This window comes from Ailuropoda melanoleuca, chromosome 4 (assembly GCF_002007445.2).
Source record: "Ailuropoda melanoleuca isolate Jingjing chromosome 4, ASM200744v2, whole genome shotgun sequence".
Lineage (NCBI taxonomy): Eukaryota > Metazoa > Chordata > Mammalia > Carnivora > Ursidae > Ailuropoda > Ailuropoda melanoleuca.
Genome location: NC_048221.1, coordinates 3,440,529 through 3,463,555, shown reverse-complemented (window position 1 = coordinate 3,463,555; position 23,027 = coordinate 3,440,529). Strand labels below are relative to the sequence as shown.

At 57.8% G+C, this 23,027-nt stretch overlaps 1 protein-coding gene across 6 annotated transcripts; it reads left to right on the top strand.

Annotated features, from left to right (window-relative positions):
- Nucleotides 1-1,469: 1,469 nt before the first annotated feature.
- Nucleotides 1,470-22,427, top strand: PLIN3 (perilipin 3). 6 transcript variants are annotated; one of them, XM_034657560.1, is made up of 9 exons: nucleotides 1,471-1,556; nucleotides 4,068-4,151; nucleotides 7,638-7,836; nucleotides 8,009-8,091; nucleotides 12,200-12,497; nucleotides 17,101-17,300; nucleotides 18,724-18,849; nucleotides 21,226-21,333; nucleotides 21,703-22,427. In XM_034657560.1, the coding sequence occupies exons 2-9, from the start codon at nucleotides 4,086-4,088 to the stop codon at nucleotides 21,937-21,939; spliced, it is 1,317 nt and encodes a 438-aa protein (XP_034513451.1). In that variant the 5' UTR covers nucleotides 1,471-1,556; nucleotides 4,068-4,085; the 3' UTR covers nucleotides 21,940-22,427. The 6 variants fall into 6 exon arrangements, with proteins under 6 accessions (XP_034513456.1, XP_034513451.1, XP_034513454.1 ...); XM_034657565.1 differs by lacking the exon at nucleotides 21,703-22,427 and having other exon boundaries at nucleotides 1,470-1,556; nucleotides 21,226-21,673; XM_034657563.1 differs by lacking the exon at nucleotides 17,101-17,300.
- Nucleotides 22,428-23,027: the final 600 nt, after the last annotated feature.

The following is a 23,027-nucleotide window of genomic DNA, read 5'->3' as shown; positions in this document are numbered from 1 at the left end:
GGGAGGCCTCCCTTGACCACCCCATTAAAAATTATACCCCATACACACACACAAAATCACACCCCACATTTTCCATCCCAGTGCTTTGCTTTTCCCAGTAACCTGGCCCACTACGCATTTCACTCATCTCTCTTGTTGTCTGTCTCTGGCACTGGTGGTGAGCGCCACAAGGCTGGGATCTGTTTTACTCACGGCTGTGTTCCCAGCACCCAGCACAGCAGCACAATAAAATTTGCTGAATGAATGAGTAGGAAATAAGGCCAGCAGCAAATGTGAAATTTTTAACTGTTGTAGCTGATTGCTTTAATCCTTTTGGTGCCTCAGACTCACTCGAGGATCTGACTAGCTGCATGTGGTTACTTAGATGTGAATATTCTGTTTCTTGATGTGCAAGAGCCATATGGTGCTCGTGGCCACTATTCTGAGCGGTGGAAATTCTGGAGAATCCCTAGCATCTCAGAAAGCTCTACGGCATGGTGCTGCTATAGCCACTGTCCAAAAAATGCACTCAGTCACAGACGCCAGCTTTCCTCCCATGTTCTTTCCAGAGGTTTCAGAGGCCCCGCCCTACCCCATCCCACATAATATAGTAGAAGTGGCACATTGGTGGCTCCTTAGTTGAATATGGCCCCGGTTGGGTTTTATTTGGTCCAGTGGTTTTCTAAAAGGCAGGACACTTGCTTTAGTCTAGAATCCCCATGGATATGGGAATCTCTGGGTGGGTCTTCTGCAGGGCAACGCTCTGCCATGCTGCCAACACTTTGGAGGAGGCATTTACTTCCTTTTGGTCTCTGGGGCTATCTGAGTTTGAGACTTCGTTTTACAGACCAAGAGGATAAAGGATGTGGGGGAGGGTGGAATCCAAGTGGTTTCTGCTTCAGGAAGGGGTTGATCCAGGAGTCAGAGATCCGGGAGTTGATCCCAGCACTGCCCTAGGCTGACCGTCTCTGGGCCTCAGTTTTCTCATCTGTAAGATGGGGATGATAAAAGAACAGTTTGGGAAGGGATTAAATAGTGTCATGCAGGTCAGGGCGGGAGGTAAACACTCCATATCTGTTCACCGCTGTGGTGAAGGCTGCTCATACTGCTGGGTCGAGCTTGGCTCTATCACCTTTCCGCCCAGGCAGGGTTGGGGCGCGACTCCTGACGCGCTGGGGGCATCAAACAACGATCTCTGAATTCTCACCACCCCTGGAGAAAAGGGGGACCGGTGGACCCCAGAACTCGGATAGCACTTCCCTGGGCCGAGTTCATAGGATCCCTAGGTCGGGAGGAGGCGCCCTTGGCTGGATCAGGCATCTTACAGGGGTCCCCCGGCACGGGCACCGCGCTGCCCGCACGCGCCGCCCGCAAAAGTCTGCCCCTTCCCGAACTTCACTTGTGGCTCCAACGTCCCGGACCGAGCGGGGGCGTGGCCAGCCTGCGGGCAGTCTCCCGATACGATTGGTCCTCCGGCCCGTCATTCCCGATCGCCCGCCCCCGTAAGTATAAAAGTCTCCCCAGGGCCGGCCCAGACGGTTTCGGAGCTGGTCGTCGTGCCCGTCCCGCTGACCGCGGTGAGAGGAGGGGGCCCGACTGAGGTGGGGGGCGGGGTCCGCCGAGTCCCGGGGCGTCCCAGGGCAGGAAGAAGCGGGGAGAACCTTCCTGGGGGCTCTCCTGGTCTCTGCGGCCTGGGGAGGGGTCTCCAGCCTGGCCTGAGCTCTCCTGTCTGTTCCCCCTCCGCCCCCTCAAACCCCCCTCCCACCGATTTCTGGAGCAGAGTCAAACTTTAAAACTCTACCCTTTCAATTCCTGAGACATTCGTTGGGGGGGGGGCGCCTGAAAGAGCCCCCTAGAACTGGCAGTATCAAGAGGGGGTAAATCCCCCCCCGCTAAAACACATCCTCTCTAAAAAGTGTGCGTGCTTTGCAAACGCAGTTTGGAGGCGAGCCGCAACCTATCCTGCACCGGAAATCGGCCCTCCCTGGGTCCTCAGAGCGCCCCTAGCCCCCCAATCAGGGGGCTTTCTGCCTAGCAAGGACCCCTCCTCGGCAAATGGGCTTGCCGCCCGGGGGCTTAGCTCCTCCCCTGCCCGAGTTTCTGGTTTCTACCCCGCTACCCCCAGCTGGCTCTGGGGAGTTTGCGGGCAGACCCCGCCCTCTTCCCTTAGGTGGGTGTGGCCAGTGGATTGCTCAAGGCGGCTGGGATGGCCTACCCCTTATCTGAGTCCTTGGAACCTTTGTCAGGATTGAGCTGGAACGGAGGGGCCTGGGACCTTGGTCTCCGGGAACTTTGGAAGTTGTCTCAGCGTGCTCCGGCTGCAGCTGGACGTCTGCGTGACTACAACCGGTTCCAGCTAGCTCTCGTTCTGGCAGCTGGAGCCAGCTTCAAACCGCTTCTCTCTCTGAGCGGTTGAGGGGGAGGCTTGCAGACCCCAAGGACTTTAATGGGGTGCTGACATCTGCAGTGGCCGCCCTTGGTTGAACCCACTCTAGGAGGGATTGATGGGCAAAAGGGATGGGAGAATGGGCCTCCAAGATGCCCACGTGAGCTCAGGCTCCAGGGAGGGCGAGGGGAATAACTGGACTCCTGATGATAACCGGGGACGGGTGTGTCTACTCGCTTCACTTCCCAGTCTGGGGACCTTAGTACCAAGCAGAAGCCCATTCCTGGCCGGCTTCACATGGGTGAAATGGTTCCGTTTATTGAGCACCTACTATATGCTAGGCACTGAGCTAAGCGCCACATGTAGCTCTGCCAATCTGTAGGGGCTCTGAGCTAGGACGGGTTATCCCCATGTTAAAGATGGGGCAAGCAAGGCTCAGAGAGGGTGCTGCTTTCCCAAGCTCCCACTGCTAGCGAGTTGCAAAGCTGGGATTAGAACCGGTTTGGACTCCAGCACTGAGGCTCTCAAAGCCTCCGTTTGCTGAGCTCTGGGGGGCAGGGCAACACGACAGCCAGGAGGGTGGGCCCCCTTCCTCTAGAAGGAAATGGTCAGAGTCAAGGTCGGGGGTTCACAACAGGCTCATCCCAGAATTACCAGGGGGACCAACCCTGAAGGCAAGTTCTGCCTTTAGCTCCTCTGCACAGGTTAGAGGACTGAGGCCAGGGAAGAGGAGACTCCTTGCTCAACACGGTATAGCATGGGCGGACTGGGAATGACGCTTTACCCACCTCCTGCCAGCTGGCCAGGAAAACAGAGCACAGCCGTGGTGGTTCGCATCGTACCTTCTGAACGTGTGCCTGGGCCTCACCTGGGGCGCCCCCCTTGCCCTGCCCTCCCTCCCGAGCCGGACTTGATTGGTCTGCGGTAGGGCCAGGCATGATCTCCCTTACTTGGTTTGTGGGGTGTTTTGTTTTTAATGCTTAACCTTTTTTTTGAACTAGTAATATTATCTACATGGCTCAAAAGTCAGAGGCCTGCCCCAGCTGCTTGATCTTCCCTGGAAGGTGGCCACTGTTAACAGTTTCCTGTGTCTAAAGATTCTGAGCAAACGCACCAATTTTTGCCCCGTGCACACTCTTAGTCTCTGAATATCCTGGTCCAGCCAGGGATGCGTAGGTCTCTAGTCTGTGGCCACTGCGTTGGGCTAGGTCCTTGTTTTGTCCAGGTCCCTCCTGCGGGGGAACCAGGTTGTTTCCACTCTCTTGTGGCCGACATGGCTCTGCCCACATGGCAGTACAGGTGTGGGACCATCCCCTCAAGGTTTCCGGGTCACAGGGACAATGACTCTTGAAAGCAGGCAGCCCCTGGCAAATTGCTGTCCTCAAAGGTTTCACACCCCAGGCGTCTCCCCGAAGCACTGACCGAGTGGAGCCCTTGGATTTGGAGTTGGCCCTCGAAGTGTGGCCCTGATATCTGCTGCATCAGCAGCACCTGAGAGCTGGTTAGGGATGCAGACTCCCGGCCCCACCTGGCCCTGCTGAATCAGCTCCGGCCTCTGCCCCGGCCACAGGTGCTTGTGAATGATTGAGGGGCGGGGCTCTAGGAACGGGGGAGGAGTTGCAGGGCGCTGTGAACTTGCACTTTTTCCTGGAGGGAGGGACAGGGCACGCTGTACCCTGACCAGCCCGTCTGTCCACCACAGTGCCTGCTTCGGGGAACCATGTCTGCCAACGAGACAGAAGCCACCACCGGCACCCAGGCGACAGCAGAAGAACCGGCCCAGCAGGTGAGGGAGGGCCAGGACTGTGGGATGAGGCTTCCCACACCGTAGGGCGGGGAGCTGTTGGCAGCGTGTAGGGGAGGGTTCTGGTTCTGCGGTTGAGGGGAGTCATCACACAGACCCAGGGTTGGGGGGGAGCGGGGGTGGGTGCAGAACCGGGAATCCCGAAGGCTCTGGGCAGATCCGGGTCCGCTCTGAAGCCGCCTGTGTCCCCCCACCCCCACCGCTGCCCTGTCTGCAGGTGCTTGGAGGGTCATTCTAGGAAGTCAGCCCCCATTTCTTCTCCTCATTCACAGCTTCAGTAATAACTATGTAGCGTTCATAAACAACTCTATTAACATATCATTTACATACCGTAAGACGCCCCGTTGGGAAGGGTGCTCTCCCGTGGTTTTTCGTCAGCTACCAAGTCCTGCAGCCATCAGCGTACAGCGTTAGGACAGTTTCATCCCCCCAGAGAGACCCCGTCCCGTTTGTACTCCCTCCTTGTTCCTCGTCCGCCCCAGCAGCCGCTCATCTGCTGTCTCCGTGGGTTTGTCTGCTCTGGACATTTCGAATGGAGTCCTGCCACCTGGGACCCCTTTCTGTCTGGCTTCTCTCACTGAGCATCATGTTTTGGGGGTTTATCTGCCTTGTAGCGGGTGTTGGTGCTTCCTCCCTTTCTTAAAATTGTGGTAAAACAACACATAACCAAAAAAGAAAACACATTATTTTGAAGTGTCCAGTTCAGTGCGGTCATGAGGTAGGAGGACCACCTCCATCGAACCCCGGATGGGAGCCCCACCCCCTCACCAGTTAGTCCCATTCCCTCCTCCTCCAGCCCCTGGCACCCACGAATCTGCTTTCTGTATGAGTTTACCTCTTTTGGACGTTTCCTGTAAGTAGGAAGATAAAATCACTTTTATGAAAGTAGACGCTTTCACGTTAGGTCCCTCACCAGTGAGATCCTACAGGATTTGTCTCTTTGGGTCTGGCTTCTGTCACGGAGCACAATGTCCTCAAGGTCCGCCCACGTCCAGGCAAGTGTCAGGATGTCCTCTGTAAGGCGGGCTAGTATTCCATTATCTGCCCGGACTGCACTCCATTTGTCCGTCCACACATACCTGGGCTGTTTCCATCCTTCGGCCACTGTGAATAATGCTGCTTTGAACACGAGTGTCCAAGGATCTCTTCGAGATTCTGTTTTCATTTCCTTTTTTTTTTTCTTTTTAATTTTATTTATTTGAGAGAGTGAGGGAGCACAAGCAAGGGGAGAGCAGCAGAGGGAGAAGGAGAAGCAGGCTCCCTGCTGAGCAAGGAGCCTGAGGTGGGACTCGATCCCAGGACCCCGGGATCATGGCCTGAGCCGAAAGCAGGCGCTCAGTCACCTGAGCCACCCAGGCGCCCTGTTTTCAGTCCTTTGGTCGATAGACACAGAAGTGGATTGCAGGCTCGTAGGGTGATTTCTGTTTGTATGTAATTCTTTATAATTTGCCACGCTGTTTTCCACAGTGGCTGTACCGCTTCCTTTTCCCTCTCACACAAGGCACACGAGCTCCAGTTTCTCTCCAACCTCATCGCTTGTTAATTTGTTGCATTTTGCTAGTAGCCATCCTGATGGGTGTCAGGTGGTGTCTCCTTGTTTTGGCATTTCCCTCGTGATCCGTCACGCTGAGCATCTTTCGTGTACCTATTGACCATTTGGAGGCTATGATTTTTTCCTTTTTTTTTTTTTTTTAAAAGATTTTATTTATTTATTCGACAGAGATAGAGACAGCCAGCGAGAGAGGGAACACAAGCAGGGGAAGTGGGAGAGGAAGAAGCAGGCTCCTAGCGGAGGAGCCTGATGTGGGACTCGATCCCAGAACGCTGGGATCACGCCCTGAGCTGAAGGCAGATGCTTAACGACTGCACCACCCAGGCGCCCCAGTTTTTTTCTTTTTTAAGTAAACTCTATGCCCAACGTGGGACTCGAACTCACGACCTGAGATCAAGAGTCACATGCTCTACCGAGTGAGCCCAGCCTGGTGCTCTGAGGCTGTGAATTTTTTAAAAACATACTTCATACACCACATTTTCTTTAATCCCCTCACCAAGCCATGGACGTCTGGGCTGTTTCCACTTCTTGACCATTCTGAATGAGGCTGCCATGCGCATTCACGTGTGCGTCTTGTGTGGACGTGTGTTTCCTGTCCCGGGTTAGGTTCCTAGAAGCAGAGCTGCTGGATTGCAGGGGAGATTTGGGATTAACTCCTACAGAGACCTCGGGGGTAAGCCCTGGAGGCGAAGGGCCCGAGTCCAAGGCCCAGCTTTGCCGCTGGCTGGGTTTGTGACTTTAGGTGGCTGACTTACCCCTTCCATGCCTCAGTTAACCCTTCCATAAAATGGATGGACGCCCCCCACGCACAAGGTCTCCACACAGCCCTTGGTGAGTTACGTCTTCTGCTGGTGCCTTCACCCAAGTGATCTTTGTGACTCCTACTGGACAGGAAGTCTCCCTGTGTGGTGGGTGGGGAAACTGAGCCTCAGAAGGACTGTCTTGACGACAGTCAAGACTGCCACAGTGTGGTTGGACCTTGAGGACGTGATCCTTAGTGAAATGAGCCAGACTCAAAAGGACAAGTACTGTATGAATCCACTTAGACGAGGTCCCCAGAGGAGTCCCGTCCACAGAGGCTGAGAGGAGATGGTGGGAGCCAGGGCCGGGGCTGGGGAGTCTGTGCTTCCTGGACAGAGTCTCAGTTTGCAGAGATGGAAAGTTCTGGAGACGGAGGGTGGGGATGGCTGCTCAACGGCATGAGTGTGCTTCATGCCACTGAGCTGTGCACTTAGAAATGGTTAAGATGGTAAGTTATATGTGTGTTTTACCACAATTTAAAAAATGAAACACTGACCCGCACTGCCCCGGGGACGGACCCTGAGCCCACGGAGCTCAGGGAGGGAACCAGACACAGAAGGCCACACGGCGTGTGAGTCCACATCTGTGACACGACCAGAACAGGCTCATCCATGGGCAGGAAAGGGGCTCAAGGGGGCCGGGATTTGGGGGAGGGGAGAATGAGGAGTGGCTGTTTTTCTGGAGTGATGGCAAAGTTCTAGAAGTAACCACGACTGTTGCACAACCTAATGAGAACACTAAACATGTTAGAGCCGTGCGCTGTAAAATGGTGGAATTAACGATCTGTGAACTTCTGGATTCAGCTGTTAGGAAAAACCAGACAAGAATAAGAAAATGAGGTGTGGGCCCCATGGGCTGTCGCTTGCTGACCCCAGCGGTAGACGCGAAGCGCCGTGAGAGTGGGGCTCTTGTCTGTGCCCGGCGCCCAGTGGGCGTCAAGTGCACGTGCAAACAGATGAGCGGCAGGGCTTAGGTAGAAGTGCCCGTGGGGCAACCTCGAAGCCATGGCGTAGGTGACCCCCTGGATGCAGGACAAGCGTGCGCGGAGCTGTGGCCTGAAATGGCAGGGCACCCCGAGCCGCAGGCCCAGCCCGCTGAGCTGCTTGTCCCCATAGCCCAGCGTGGTCGACCGCGTGGCCGGCATGCCCCTCATCAGCTCCACCTGCAGCATGGTGTCCGCGGCCTACGCCTCCACCAAGGAGAGCCACCCCCACGTCAAGACCGTCTGCGACGCGGCCGAGAAGGGCGTGAAGACCCTCACGGCGGCCGCCGTCAGCGGGGCCCAGCCCATCCTCTCCAGGCTGGAGCCACAGAGTGAGTGAAGCCCCGGAGAGCCCGGGACCTTCCTGTTGTCTGTTCCGGGGCGTGAGGTGGGGGGTCTGCCCCACTCTTGGCCCTGTTCCCCCAAACCAGCTCCGGCCGGCTTTCCCGGCCCCGAGGGCTGCATATGTCCTGTGACCCACGGTTCCTGTCTTGCCCCGTGCAGTCGCATCGGCCAGCGAATATGCCCACCGGGGCCTGGACAAGCTGGAGGAGAACCTTCCCATCCTGCAGCAGCAGACGGAGAAGGTAACTGAGCTCCGCCATCAGGAGCCCCTGGGGGCCGGGGGCTCCGCGGGGTGGGGGGCCTCCGGGGCTCTGGAGTCTGTGGTCCCACCCCTGCCTCTGCTAGAATAGACCCATGAGATCGCTTACTCCCTGACCCCTCTTCGGTCTGTCCCCACCCCCGCCTTGAATCTGCTCCCCATTGGGCAGCTGGAGGAGTGATCGAAACACCAGCCAGATGTGTTCAGAACCCCCTTGGGTCTCTCACCTTGCCTGGGGCAGGAGCCAAGGCTATCCTTACGGCCCAGGTGGCCCACCCGATCTGGCCCCACAGCCTCCCAGCCCTCATTGCCCACCTCTTCTGTTCCCCCGCCAGCCCCGCCAGCCTCTGCAGTCCGTGTTGAGGCACATCAGTACCCGTGTGGACCGGACACAGGGATGGGAACAGAGTACCTGCCCTCGTGGAACTTTCATTCAGGGGAGGCCGTGGGAAGCAAATACAGTGAACATGTCTGTCCCAGTGCTACCTCAGGCCCTTTGTACGTGCACTTCCTTCTTCATGAACCAGACTTTCAGGTCTCTGTTCTAATCCGTCCTCTTCAGAGGCCTTCCCTTCCCTCTTAAAGAAGGTCCTGCTCGCTCAGCTCTGTCCAGAACTGTCTCCAATGTCCATATTCTTTCTCTGCGCCGTCCAGTCTGGAAACTACCAGCTGTATCTGGCTGCGGAGCCCTTAGAATGAGGCTGGTGTCACTGAGGACTCAGTGACCAATTTTAGATGTAAGTAGCTGTGCGTGGCCCGTGGCCAGCATCGCCGTAGCACGCCACGACAGCTTCCCTGAGCCGTGAGTCACATGCTGCACAATGAGCTCATTTAATGTCTGCAACTCAGTGGTTCTAGTGCAGTCCATTGTGTGAGCATAGCCACCCATTTTAGAACATTCATCACCCCAAAACTAACCCCACGTCCCTTGGCTGTTAATCTCATTCCTGCCAAACACTCCTGGCAATCACTCATGTACTTCCCACCCGTGGATGAGCCCAGTCTGGAAGTGTCACACACGCGGACTCATGCCGTGGGGCCTTCTGTGTCTGGTTCCCTCCCTGAGTGTCGTGGGCTCAGGATCCATCCCCGGGGCAGCGTGTGTGGGCGCCTTGCTCCCGAGCGGGGGCGACCGTGTGTGTGTCTATTCAGCTGGCGATGGACATTCAGGTCGTTCCCACTTCTTGGCTGTTGGAATATTGCTGGACAGTTGTGTACCAGTTAACATTAATTCTTTTACAACATAACATTTGTTATCTTTAATCATCTCTAAGTGCACAGCTCAGCGGCATGAAGCACACTCATGCCGCCCTACAGCCACCCCACCCTCTGTCTCCAGAATGTTCCATCTCCCCACACGGAGACTCTGTCCCCAGGAAGCACGGACTTCCCACCCCCTGCCCCAGCCCTGGCTCCCACCAGCTCCTCTCTGTCTGTGTGGACGGGACTCCTCTGGGGACCTCCTGGGAGTGGGGTCCTGCGGGATGTGTCCTTCTGGGTCTGGCTCCTCTCGCTGAGCCCGGTGTCCTCAGGGTCCCTCCACGTCGTGGCTTGTGTCAGGGTCCCTTCCGTTCTCAGGCTGAACAATTCCAGGTTGTGGACGGACCATGTTTGTTTAGCCTTGCACCTGTCAGTGGATTGCTTCCACTTCTGGGGCTTGTGAGTCACGCCGCTCTGAGTGCGGGTGTCCCGGTTGTGTGGGCTTATAAGGCCCCACGCCATCCGAAGGGCTGTTTAACTGCGCGTTTGTCTTCCCCAGTGTGGTGAGGGCGCGCTCTGCTTGGTGGCGCTCTCTGGCGCCCATACTCCAGCCTGGCAGACTAGATGCTCAGTCCCACTTGCACCTCGTGGGACACACGGCCACGCTCAGGTGCGCCTCTTTGTGTCCAGTTTCTCTCACCAGAGCTCTGTGGTCCCCAGTGCAGGGGGGAGCCATGGGCCGAGCCATGGGCCAAGCCCGCTGCAGTTCCAGTTCTCCTGAGCTCTGCCCTGAGGCCCCCCTGCTTCCACAGGGAGCTGGCCCCTCCCCCCACCTGCTCTCGGGCGCCTCCTGTCGGTGGGAGACTGCTATGCACCCCCCCAGGCGGCCCCAGCCTCTCAGGCCACACTCAGTGCAGCCGGGGAGGAGTCTCCCCAGCAAAGGCCATTAACAGGCTGGGGGTTGAAGGTGGAAACTGCGGAAACTGCCCAATTCACAGAAGGCTGGAGAAGCTTCCCTGCAGAGCCAGCTCCTCAGGGCCAGGCGCTTGTGTTCTCCTTCTGTTCTGCTGCCGCCGCTCGAGGCCAACATTCCTTCCGTTTATAGAAGGGATGAGCTCCGGGCAATGCTCTACAAGGTCACCCAGCCGAGCTGCCCCTGAAGCTGCCCCCAGCTCAGAGGCGCAGTGCTCTCTGGACGCCTGTGACGTCAACCCCCCTCCCCCCGCCCCGGGCTCGCCCCGGGAAGACGTAGTGGTCCCCAGGTCTGTGAGATGCGGCGTGGTCAGCTGGGCCAGCGTGAGCTAGGTGACAGCCCCACCCCAAAGAAACAAGAGGTCTGGGTGTTCAGAGGGGTGCCAGCTGAGAAGGGTAGGAAGGGGGTGGTGTGGTTTTTAACTTTCCAGAGAGCTCTGCGCACAGAGGTCTGCTCCAAGGCGTAGACTCGGGAACAATAGGTGTGGATCCAGGAACACCCAGTGGGTACTGCGGCCTCGTCTCCGGGGTTCCAGAGCCATTCCAGGGGTCCGCACCGCCAGCCATGCACCAGCTCTGCTAAATGCAGTTTTCCTCGCACATGGACACACCCACGTGTTCCCAGCACCCAGGGCTGCTTTTACTCACGAGGGGCAGACTTACGTCATTGAGGCAGAGACCGTCGGCCTGCCGAGCTAAAATATTTCCGTGGCCCTCTTCCAGAGAAAGTTGCCAACCCCGTAACTGTCCTGCTAACCCAGATCAGAGGTGGTGGAGTCAAAGTACGAGTTTAAAATCCAGGTCCTGACCTTGGCACCTAGGCGGCCCTCGGACAGGCTGCTTAGCCTCCCGGCTTCACTTTCTCATGGGTGGAATGGGTATGCTCCTCCTCTTAGGGGTTTATAGGGCGGAAGCGGGTCCATCATCTGAAGGCTCAGAACAGCGGCTGGCTCGTATAGAGTGTTGGTTTTTATTGTTTTAATACAAGCTCAGGAATAAATCCCCAAGCACAGTGACGTTTTGGGCACATAGCCCCATTTGCCGTGCGGAGTTGAAGGTGGTTAGCTGGGAGTTCGTGGGGACAGAATGTTTAGACACCCGCGTACGTCCTCCCTGTCTCTGTAGTTTTGCTCTGGGGGCCTCTAGGTCCGGGCCTCCCCTCTCGGCACCCCTGATGTTGGGGGGGCGTTCTCTCCGGGGCAGAGCAGAGTCCCCAGCCCCACCCCCTGGATGTCAGGAGCTCCCACGGTGTGACAACCACACGTGTCCCCAGACAGTGCCCGGCATCCCCTGGAGACAGAATCGCCCTAGAGAACCACTGTCCGAAGGGACTTCGCACACGGATGGTCTCTCCGGCCAGGGTTAGGATTCTCAGCGCCTGACCGGGCGGTCACGTCACAGGGGTATCTTAGCTTCCGCCCTGTTCTGACCCGTCACATCTGTCCGCTGGGCGGCTTACACAGGAACTTCCTGTCCCCCGGTCCCGGAGGCCAGAGGAGGCCAGAGGTCGCAGAGCGCTGGTAGGGCTGCTTCCTCTGCGGGAGGCCCCTGCTGCACTTCAGACTGGCCTCCCCTGTGGCCTCATCTCTTCTGTAAAGACCTTATCTCCAAGTAATCACATTCTGACGTCCTGGGGATTAGGGTTCAACACACTGAAGCCCGTGACACTGCAGATAAAGAAATGGAAGCACAGACAGGTGGGGCGAGTTGCCTGAGGCCACACAGCTAGGACCTAACAAACCAGGGCTCACGCCAGGCTCCAGAGCTCGAGGTCTTCGCTGCTAGACTCCACGTCCACCCTTCGGGGTCATCCAGGAGCTGGAACTCCTCCCTTTGGCCTCCCTGGAGGCTGGGGTGCAGGGGTGGGGGTCCCCGGGTTCAAAGGGAGGACAAAGATGCTGACGCTGGCCTGTTTGTAGGTCCTGGCGGACACCAAGGAGCTCGTCTCGTCCAAGGTGTCGGGGGCCCGAGAAGCCGTGTCCAGCACGGTGTCCAGCGCCAAGGACACAGTGGCCACCCGAGTGACGGAGGCAGTTGATGTGACCCGGGGCGCCATGCAGACTGGTGTGGATGCGACCAAGTCCGTGGTGACCAGCGGCGTCCAGTCGGTCATGGGCTCCCGTGTGGGCCAGATGGTGCTGAGTGGGGTGGACACGGTGCTGGGCAAGTCGGAGGAGTGGGTCGACAACCACCTGCCCATGACGGATGCTGAGCTGGGTGAGTAGCCCTTGGGCCTGGGACCTCCCACCCCCCGCCAGAGCTCTCACCCCTCTCAGCCACCTCGAGTCTGTCCCTCCGTGGCAGCTCAACCCTGCCACCTCCCCTCTGATCCGCTGCAGCCCCTGTCAGCGTCCACCTGCATCAGTGCGGTGGTCTCCACCCTGGCCCCCAGTGTTTGTTCTCCGTGGAGCAACCACCAGAGGGCCCCTGTGAGCACCCAAGTCAGGTCCTGTTCTCTGCCCACAGCCCTTGAGGGCTCCCAGGTCCCTCAGGGTAGAAACCCAAGTCCTCCCCATAACGCCCCCCACCCCGTACTTATCCACCGCCCCTTTTCATTCTACTCCAGCCACACTGACTCCTTGCTGCTCCTTGACCATGTTCCCACTGCAGGGCCTTTGCACCAGCTATTCCCTCTACTGGGAACATTCTTCCCCTAGACATCCTTCTGGATGTTCCCTAGATGCCCTTCCACCTCCAGCTCTGCTCAGATGCCACCTCCCCAGTAAAGCCGCTAAAATAGCTACCTCCCTCGTCCATACAGTTCTCTCCCCACCCCCTCCCAGCTGGGCTCTGTGTTTTCTCACAGTTCCACGAAGCAGCCGCTTCTGTCTTGGTCACTGCTGTGTCCCACGTCTAGAACAGGGCCTGGTGCTCAGCAGGCGTTCAGACTCTTCTCTGTCACCCCCACCCCCAGGCATGCATCTGTCCATTCAGATGTTCCTTGAGCTTCTGCCGTGTGGCCAAGTCCTGGGGGTACATCAGTGGATAAAATTCTGCCTCGTGGAATTCACAGTATAAAGTATAAGGAAATCAGGTTAAAGGAGAGATTTCCAGGGGGGAGTATTGGGTAGTTGTTTCTTAGGAGGTGACATGACCACGAATGGGGCAGGTGAGCACGCGAGCTAGCTACGTGACGTCAGGGTAGAGAGAAGTGTTGATAACAGAAGCCCTGGGGCAGGACCTGCCTTGTGGGTTAGAGGAATTCCAAGGCGAGGGGGAGATGGGGAGGGGTACAGGGCAGGTCGTGCAGGGCCTAGGGGACCAAGGGGAGGGCTTGGATTTACCCCAGGAGGGTGGGAATCCCTGGAGGGCTGTGGGCAGAGGCGACATGACCTGACTCAGGTGCTCACAGGCGCCCTCTGGTGGCCGCTGAGGGGACGGCGGACTGGGGACCAGGGTGGAGGGGACTGTGCTTGCTCCAGCAGCTGTGACTGGGGCTGGTCCAGGTGGAGGCAGGAACAGACAGACAAACTGGGGACAAAGCTGTTGAGACGAAGCAGCATCCTATTTGTGGTCCACAGTCGCGCTCTTGTGACTTTGGCCACGCCACGGTGCAGACTCTGGTGCCCACGGCAGCCAGGGCCCGCGGGGCTGTGTGTAACTAGACACCACGCTCCATCCGACTTTGGCCAGGGTTGGTTGGTTTGAATGAGGAGCCAGACATTTGGGACAACTGGAGAAAGCTGCAGGACAGACCAGATCAGCGGTTCCCCATGGCAGCGGTCATTCTCGGGGTGGGGGCGCATCCCTGGCCCCACCCCCTCGATGCCTGGAGCACCCCCAGTACGACCAGACACTGCCCAGCGTCCCCTCCCGGGTGAGACGCCCCACTTCTCCTAGAACTTCACGCAGAGGGAATCGTGGGGTTCCCTGGTGGGTGGGCACCACCTCCTTCGCCTGAGACCGCAGAATGTCGCTACTCCAAGTGTCACCGCTTTCTCCGTTAGCTGGAAAACTGTCTTGGAGAAAGTTCTCTGTGGCAGCTCTGAGGAGCCCAGGTGTGGCTTGTGGAGGAAAAGCAGGGCAGGTGGCTAGCTTTCCCCCCTTATTTATTTTGTCCTCGCGGGCTGGTTTGTCAGCCTCCTCCACTGTCAGCAGAGGGTTTTCATGTGATAGGTGTGAGTGGGCTGGTCACACGACATACTCCAATCCTACACGCTTGCTTTATTGACCTTCCCCTTGTCCCGCTACTGTTGGCCGCTTGGAGACCCCCCTCGGGTTGGCTCTGAGTCTCCGTGATTCTCCCTGGGACTCCTCCATGGAAAGTCGTGGTCCTTTGCTCTCTGGAGAAACTCGATATCTCAGGCGGGCTGGTCATCTTCGGCCCTGAAGTGTGTGGCTTGAGAGTAGCATGTCACTTGTCCTTTGAGGGTCCCAAACCCAACCCCAAACCTCTCGAAGGAAGGGAGCTGCCGGCCCGTGGTAGGTGCCGAAGCCAGGTAGAGCCAGCCGTGGGTCTCGGCCCCTGAAGGCAAGGGGAGAAGCAGGGTCTGCTGGAAGGAAGGTCCTGAGCTCGGGGGAGGCCACTGCAGAGAAGGGATCCATCTGACCAGCTCTGTTTGTGTATTTGTGTCTGCCCAGTAAGGGTGAAATCGCTGTGCACGCCGGTGCTTCTGGTTTCGGGTGGGGGGCGGGGCGTCTAGTGGGGGGAGGTCCAAGCTTCCGCACCAGCGGGCAGACCTAGGCGTGTGTGCTCGGGGGCTCGGCCCAGGCGAACAGCCCTCTTTCCTCCCTCAGGGTTCTCCCCTTTGCCAAGGGCCCCTGCCCACTCCGCCAGGCCCTGCCGGCTTGCTCAGACGTGTGAGGACTCCGCCAGGCATCCGGGCCTAACTAACAAAGTTTTCACTTCCAAGGGCAGAGCCCCGGGTTCCCGGAGGGCCATGGAGAAGTTCTGGGCTGCGGCAGGTTCCAAACGTCGCTGGTTTGGGATAGGCTCTGCAAACCCGCCTTTGGTGGGAGAAGGGGGAAGATCTGTTTCTCTCAAGATGCAGGTTTCTATTTTGTCTGCCTCTAAGTGTCCCATTTTTTGTTAAATGTCACCATGAAATGATCCTTCCATGACCTCCTCTTCCCCAGCTGTGTCAGACTACCTCCGTGCCACATCAGGCCCACTTCCTGCATTCATAAATAAAGTTTTATTGGCACACGGCGACATGCATCAGCATGCATGTTGTCTGTGAGTGTCTGCACGACAACTGCGGACTTGACTAATTGAGGCGCGGTAGAACTGCCTGGAAAGACAAAAACATTGCCCATCTGGCCACATACGGAAAGTTCATCAGCCCCCGGGTGAGAGTATGTTCTTCCAGAACTTGTAATGTTTGCAGAAGCAACCGCAGTGCCCTGATTGAAGGCTTACCTTGATTGAGCAAGAGGTCAGGGACCGCCTGTGAGATTTCATTCCTTGATTTTCCACTGTTTTTTGTTTCTGGAAATGTGCTGGCCAAAGGATATGCGGAAAAATGGGGCTAAAGCAGAGAGCTCACCTACTTATCAGAACAGCCAGGCTCTTCCTGCCTGACCAGGGGCACATCTCCTGTGTTACCCTGCTCCCTCTAGTATTTATTTGATACATTTCTTTAAATGAGCTTTTCCAGATTCTTTTAGAAAGGAAACTTTAGCACTTACTGAAAACAGCATGCCGTACCATCTGCTATAAATCGATGACGAAAATGACTAAATGTTCGTTTGGGTGCCTTTATTGAGTACGAGGTAGTCCAAATTCCACAACCCAGGCAGCTCTGACTGGGGCGGTCATACCCAAGAGGGAACTGAGGCTTACTGGCAAAATTACTTTAGTGTAGAGCAAGGAGTGGCAAACGTTTTCTTAACCAGATGGTAAATATTTTTGGCTTTTTGGGTCAGACGGTCTCTGTTGCAGCTAGTTAATCTGCTGTTAACACAGAAGCATAGATGATAGGTGAATGAGTGTGACTGTGTGCCAATAAAACTTTATTTATAGAGACAGGTGGCGTTCGGCCTGGGGGCCGCAGTTGGCGGACCCGTGCTATAGGGCATTACAAAGCCAGGGAGTCAGGAGGTCTGGAGTCGAATCCATATCAGGTTATTTCCAAAACTCAGGCTTATACCTACTATGTTAAAGTTTAAAAGGAGCAGATGAACTAGGATAAAATCTTCAGGGCGGGCAGTTTTCATCCTGCCGTATTGTTATGTCATGCGCTCTTTCTGGACTAGACAGTCCTGACTTTCCTTACAAGCTGTTAAGACGGTTTTCATGTGGCTCAGACGTCTCCCTCTGGCAAGTATCATGGTTAAGAATGGGTGTCAGACGGCCTGGCTTCCAATCCTGACTTGCCACTGCCTAGCTGCGTGACCTTGGGCAAGTCACTTCACCTGTGAGTGAACAGGCTTGGCCGGCTTTTTTCTGCAAAGGAGCAGATCGTCCATATTTTACCGTCCACGGGCCAAGAGGCCACAAACCACTATGGTTTGAAAGCAGCCGTAGAAATATATAACCGACGTGCAGGGCTGTGTTCAGGCGTGGTACAAAACCGGAGGCCGGGCGAATGTGGCCCAAGGGTCTTGGTTTGCAGACCCTCACACTAGTCAGTCCAAGGTCTCTTGATCCTGGGAAGTTCGGTTCCCCTCATACCCATTTCGCAGATGGGGAAAAGCAAGGCAGGGGACTCCCGCGCTCCAAGCCTTCCCGGCTTGTGAGCGGCAGCCCCCAGACGGAAAACCCTGGCAGCAGGTGCAAGCCCGCACGGGCCCCGCGCCCAGGGGTGCGCCCGGTGAGCCCGAAACACGCGTGCGCCACATCCGGGCCTTGACGCGGCCTCTCCCGCCTTCCTCCCTGCAGCGCGCCTCGCCACGTCCCTGGAGGGCTTCGACATCGCGTCGGTGCAGCAGCAGCGGCAGGAGCAGAGTTACTTCGTGCGCCTGGGCTCGCTGTCGGAGCGGCTGCGCCGGCGGGCCTACGCGCACTCGCTGGGCAAACTGCAGCTCACGCGCCAGCGCGCGCAGGAGGCCCTGCTACAGCTGGCGCAGGCGCTCAGCCTGGTGAGCACCCCCACACCCGGCGGCTCCCCCGCCCCCATGTGCACCTCCGCCTGGACGGCCGGGGGCGGGGGGGCGGCCCTCGGGAGGGCCCCCAACCAGCGGGCTTCAAGGACGAGCTGTCCGCCCCGCCTGCGGGCGGGAGGTGTGAGATCCTGGACGTGCGCACGCCGTCTTCTCCCCGGGGCCTCAGCGGGCGTCCCTCTACTCGCCTCGCATTGGAGTCGGGCCCCTGCGTCTTTAAAGCCCGGATCTGCAAGCACAGGCCCATCCTGAGGTCCTGGGGGGGGTCAGGGCTCCAGCATAGGAACGTGGGGGACGTCACTCAGCGCAGACAGGCCGGAGGAGGCTGTCCTCCTGCCCGGGGACTGAGGGACCACGCGCGAAGCTCGCAGCGTTTTGGTGGTGGTTTTGTTTCAAGTCTGTTCTGCGGAGGTGTGATTCAGGGACAGCAAAATCACCCGTTTCTAAGTATATGGCTTGAGGAGTTTTACAAACATCAACAGACACGTGACCAGCACCGCAGTCAAGATGTGGAACGATGCCATCACCCCAGAGAGGGCCGCCCGCCTGTCTGCAGTCACGTCCCGCCCCTCCCCGCCGGGGTTCTCTGTCTGCTCCCTAAGAGCTGAATTCCTGCGGTCTTCCTCTTTGCCTAGCTTCCTCTGCTCAGTGCGCTCTCCTTTCTCTTTGTAAATGTTTAATTGGGGTAAACGACACACAACATGAAATCTTTGCGGCATGAAGCACACTCACACCCCGTGCACCCACCCCCACCCTCGTCTCCAGAACTTTCCGTCTCCCCACATGGAGACTCTGTCCCCAGGAAGCACGGACTCCCCACCCCCTGTCCCAGCCTGGCTCCCACCATCTCCTCTGTCTGTGTGGACGGGACTCCTCTGGGGACCTCCTGGGAGTGGGGTGTTGTGGGATGTGTCCTTCTGGGTCTGGCTCCTCTCACTGAGGACTGTGTCCTCGGGGTCCCTCCACATTGTGGCAGGTGTCAGGGTCCCTTCTTTTTTAAGGCTGAATAACATTCCATTGGAGCACTTTTAAGACCCTGCTTCTGTTCCTCCTGCTTACGTTCATTGGCTACAGCCAGTGCTATGGCCCAGGCCCAGTCGCAAGGAGAACCAGACAGAATGGGATGAGCTGCAGAGAATTTCGGCCCCTTCCTTTGCACGTAGCGGACGGGGCATGCACCTGTTGGTGATGAAACCGTAGCGTGGAAAGCCTGTGTGAGAACAGCATCCCTCCTGCCTTCCTTCCCTTCTCAACCATCAACCATCCCATCTTGGATAGAAAGAGGACTTCGTGGGCCTCTCCTGGGACGTGTGCGGGGCTCTGCTGACCTTGGTCAGGCGCTGGAGGCAGCCTCTCTCCTTGTGTATCTCTCACTCTCTCACTCCTTGCTCTCCTGCTCCAGATGGAAACCGTCAAGCAAGGGGTCGATCAGAAGCTGGTGGAGGGCCAGGAGAAACTACACCAGATGTGGCTCAACTGGAACCAGAAGCAGCTCCAGGGCACAGAGGGGAACCCGGCCAAACCGGAGGTACCAGCCTGGGGGACACATGGGGTGCTTAGGGCCCTGACTTCCCTCTCCATGCCTCTGCCGGATGGACCTACCTGCCGGGAATACTTTCCACAGCCTCTCCTCCCATTCACTGCCTTCAGGACACAACAGCACCTCCTCCAGGAAGCTCACCTGGATTTCCTCTCTTGGGTGTGGGTGTTGCTTCTGAACTGTGGGACACTTGATAGTGACACCTCTCAACCTGCTAAAATTTTAAGGCATGTCTCACTTACCTTCTCCCCCATCCCGGCGTCATCGAGCCCTCCGTACTCCCCTGCCTGGCTTCTGGTGACGACTTCTCACTAGCGTCCTCTGGTCCCTCCATCTGTCCCAGGCATTGGCCTGTCCTGCCGGGCTCTGACTTTCACTGCTTCTACCATTGCTCACAGAGACTTTCTTTGAGTCAGCACCTTACGTGACTGTCACGCCCCGTTATGAACATCCGTCAGTCTCAGGGCTGACCTCACACTATAGCTTCTCCACTTAACCTCCCTGGGCCTTGGTTTCCCCATCTGTCAATGGGTTGTAGGACCTGCAGGGCTCTTTGGGCTAAGTGAGCCAAACCCACACACTGTGTTCTCAGCAGCAGGACTCACAGTCGCCAAAAGTGGAGACGGTCTAGGTGTCCCGTGATGGGCGAATGGAGCAAGACAGCATGTTAATCCATACACCGGAGCGTCCCTCGGCCACGAGCAGGAGCGCGGCGCCCACACGCGCTGCTCCGGGGACGGACCCCGAGCCCACGACACTCAGGGAGGGAACCAGACACAGAAGGCCCCGCAGTGTGAGTCCACGTGTGAGACACGCCCAGAACAGACCCATCCACGGACGGGAAGGGGGCTCGGGGATGCCGGTGGCGGGGCTTAGGGCTGACCGCTTCATGGGGATGCGGTTTCTTCGGGGGGAGTGATGGAATGTTCTGTAGGTAGAGGAGGCAGTCGCACAAGCCTGCGAATCTCCTCAAGGCTATGGAACCGCACACTTGAACGGGAGAAGTTCTGCGTTGCTGTGTCAAGTACACGTAGCCGCACAGTTGATACTTACGCAGCCATCACCAGTACCTCTAAATGCAAAACTGTTAGCGTTCAAACCCGAACCACCTAAACCCTCTCCCTTCCCCCAGCTGCCGAGCGCGGCGCCGACAAGACGCAGATGTTGACTCTGGTCGGCGCCTCCTACCACGTTCAAATCCAGAGTGTTCTACCCCGGGTTCGGGGCAAAGTCCTGCCACCCAGCCTGCTCTCTTCCCCTGTGGGAGAGGGAGGTTAAGGTCCCAATGTGCACTGCAGTCTTTCCCACCACGAACGGCTTCCACCTCGAAGGTTCTTCCAGACCTCTTTAAAAAAAAAAAAAAAAAAAACACTTTAAAACTGGAGATATAAAATGCAGTATCTTCTATTTAAAAAAAAGTTTTGAGATAACAGTTCACCTACTATACAAGTCACGCATGTGTGCGATTCAGTGGTTTTCGTGTATTCGCGGGGTTGTGAGACATTCGCCATGATCTGTGTAGAACATTCCCGCCAACCCAAAGGAGATCTCGTCCCCATCAGGAGTCACTCCCCCCGCCGGCCCCCACGAGCCCCCTGCCCGTGGAGGAGCCTGTTCTGGACGTGTCACACACGTGGACTCACACTGTGGGGCCTTCTGTGTCTGGTTCCCTCCCTGAGCGTCGTGGACTCGGGGTCCGTCCCCAGGGCAGCGCGGGTGGGCACCCCGCTCCTGTCTGCGGCCAAGTGACGTGCCCACGTGTGGGTGGGTCATGTGTTTACCCGTTTACAAGGTGATAGACGTACGGGTCGTCTCCACTTTGCCTCCTGTGGATGGTGCCCTGTGAACTAGCCTCGTGTGGACATGTGTCCATTTCTCGGGGGGGGGGGATTCCTAGGGGTAGCGTTGCTGGTCATAGGGCAGCTCTGTAGTTGGACAGTTTGAGGGACCACAGGGCTGTCTCCCAAAGTGACTGCACGAGACCCGCAACGTATGAGGCCTCCAGGTCCTCCCCGTCTTGGCCAGCACTGGTCACTTCTTGATTCTGCTTGTCTTGGTGGGCGCAAGCTGGCGCCTCCTGGAGGGTCTGCGCCGCCTTTCCCTGATGACTGAACTTGAATCTTCGCATGTGCTCATTGGCCATCTGCTGATCTCCTTTGGAAAAATCTCTCCGCCTCTTTTTCACTTTGGTACACGTGTCACGTGTTCGAAACTCAAAAGAGCTAGTGTCCCAAACCACGTCCTGGACGGGCTTTCCTAGGGAAGGGTTTTCTGGGAGGCCGGCAGAAGCCCCGCTTTCTCTCCCCTGGCTTGGGATCCGGCTGCCCCCAAGGCGCCCGGTCCTGATTGTCCGCCCCTTCTCAGCAGGTCGAGACCCAGACGCTCACCATGTTCCGGGACATCGCCGAGCAGCTGCAGGGCACTTGCGCCTCACTGGGCTCCAGCATCCAGGGGCTGCCCAGCCACGTGAAGGACCAGGTGCAGCAGGCCCGCCGCCAGGTCGAGGACCTCCAGGCCACCTTTTCTGGCATCCATTCCTTCCAGGACCTGTCCAGCACGATCCTGACGCAGAGCCGAGAGCAGGTGGCCAGGGCCCGAGAGGCCCTGGACCACATGGTGGAGTACGTGGCCCAGAACACGCCCATCATGTGGCTGGTGGGACCCTTCGCCCCGGGACTCGTTGAGAAAGCCCCGGAAGAGAAGAAATAGGACAGGCAGGAGGAGGCGAGAGCGACTTCGTCTCTCCCGGAGGGGCCGGCCTGCGCCCTGGTCCCGTCGCCCCCACGCCTCACTTGGAACACGCTGGGCTCCAGCATCCAGGGGCTGCCCAGCCACGTGAAGGACCAGGTGCAGCAGGCCCGCCGCCAGGTCGAGGACCTCCAGGCCACTTTTTCTGGCATCCATTCCTTCCAGGACCTGTCCAGCACGATCCTGACGCAGAGCCGAGAGCAGGTGGCCAGGGCCCGAGAGGCCCTGGACCACATGGTGGAGTACGTGGCCCAGAACACGCCCATCATGTGGCTGGTGGGACCCTTCGCCCCGGGACTCGTTGAGAAAGCCCCGGAAGAGAAGAAATAGGACAGGCAGGAGGAGGCGCGAGCGACTTCGTCTCTCCCGGAGGGGCCGGCCTGCGCCCTGGTCCCACCGCCCCCACGCCTCACTTGGAACATGCGTCCCTCGCCATCCCCCCAGCCCGCCTTGGCTGCCGCCTCGGGAAGCAGACCACTGACCAGTCCCTCCCCCTCTGCGCACTCAGAGGGAGCACGTCCTGAGCCTCACCTCCTCAGTCACTAGGGGGAAGTTTCCAGAAAAAAATGCTTTCCAGGAGGTCCTCAGTCCCCCCAGTTTCTATTTTCTTAAAAACCAGGGACAGATTTCTTACATCCCCGCCTCCTTTTCTGCAGCAAGGCCCCTGGGTTTCAGCCTTTAGCTGCCGGACTTGGGACTTCTGGCCTCCGAAGTGGGCCTCCTGGGGATGGGGTTGAGGCAGGGCTGCTGAGGCCCATTCGAGAGCAGACGGGGGCTGAGGCTTCAGTGCTGCCTTAATAAATTTTACCTGCAGCTAAGTGTGGGCTGTGCGCACGTGTGTGTGTATGTGTGTGCGTGCACATTTGCGTTCTCCCAGGAGCTGAGCAACGCGGGGTCTCTCTGTGGCCGCCTTGGCCCCTTTCCTGCTCTGCTCACAAGGATGTGAACAGGACAGGGCCAGATCTGGAGTGGGGCTCGAAGTTCTTGGATAGGAGAAGAGCAGGGCGTGAGGGTCCTTTGTCTCCCCTGCGTCCTGCCGCCTGTGCTGTGTCCTGGGGAGCCGGCAGAAGCAGAAGGCCTGCTGCTCTTCCCAGACCTTCCTAGGCGTGCGGGGGAATGGTGTGGCAAGCTGCCCCCCAAAACTGTGCATGTCCCAATCCCTGGGACCTATGAATATGGTTCCTCACGTGGCAGAGGGACCTGTCCAGATGGGATTTAGTGAGGGAGCAGGGGATGGGGGGTGGGTGGTCCTGATGATCCGAGTGGGCCCTAACGTCATTGTGGGGGTCCCGGTGAGTGGGAGGCTGGAGGGACGGTTGGAGAGGGTGTGAGGACAGAGGCAGAGGTCAGAATTTGAGATGGGTGAGTGTTCTCTTCACCTTGAAGATGGAGGAAGAGACCTCAAGCTTGGAGAAGCC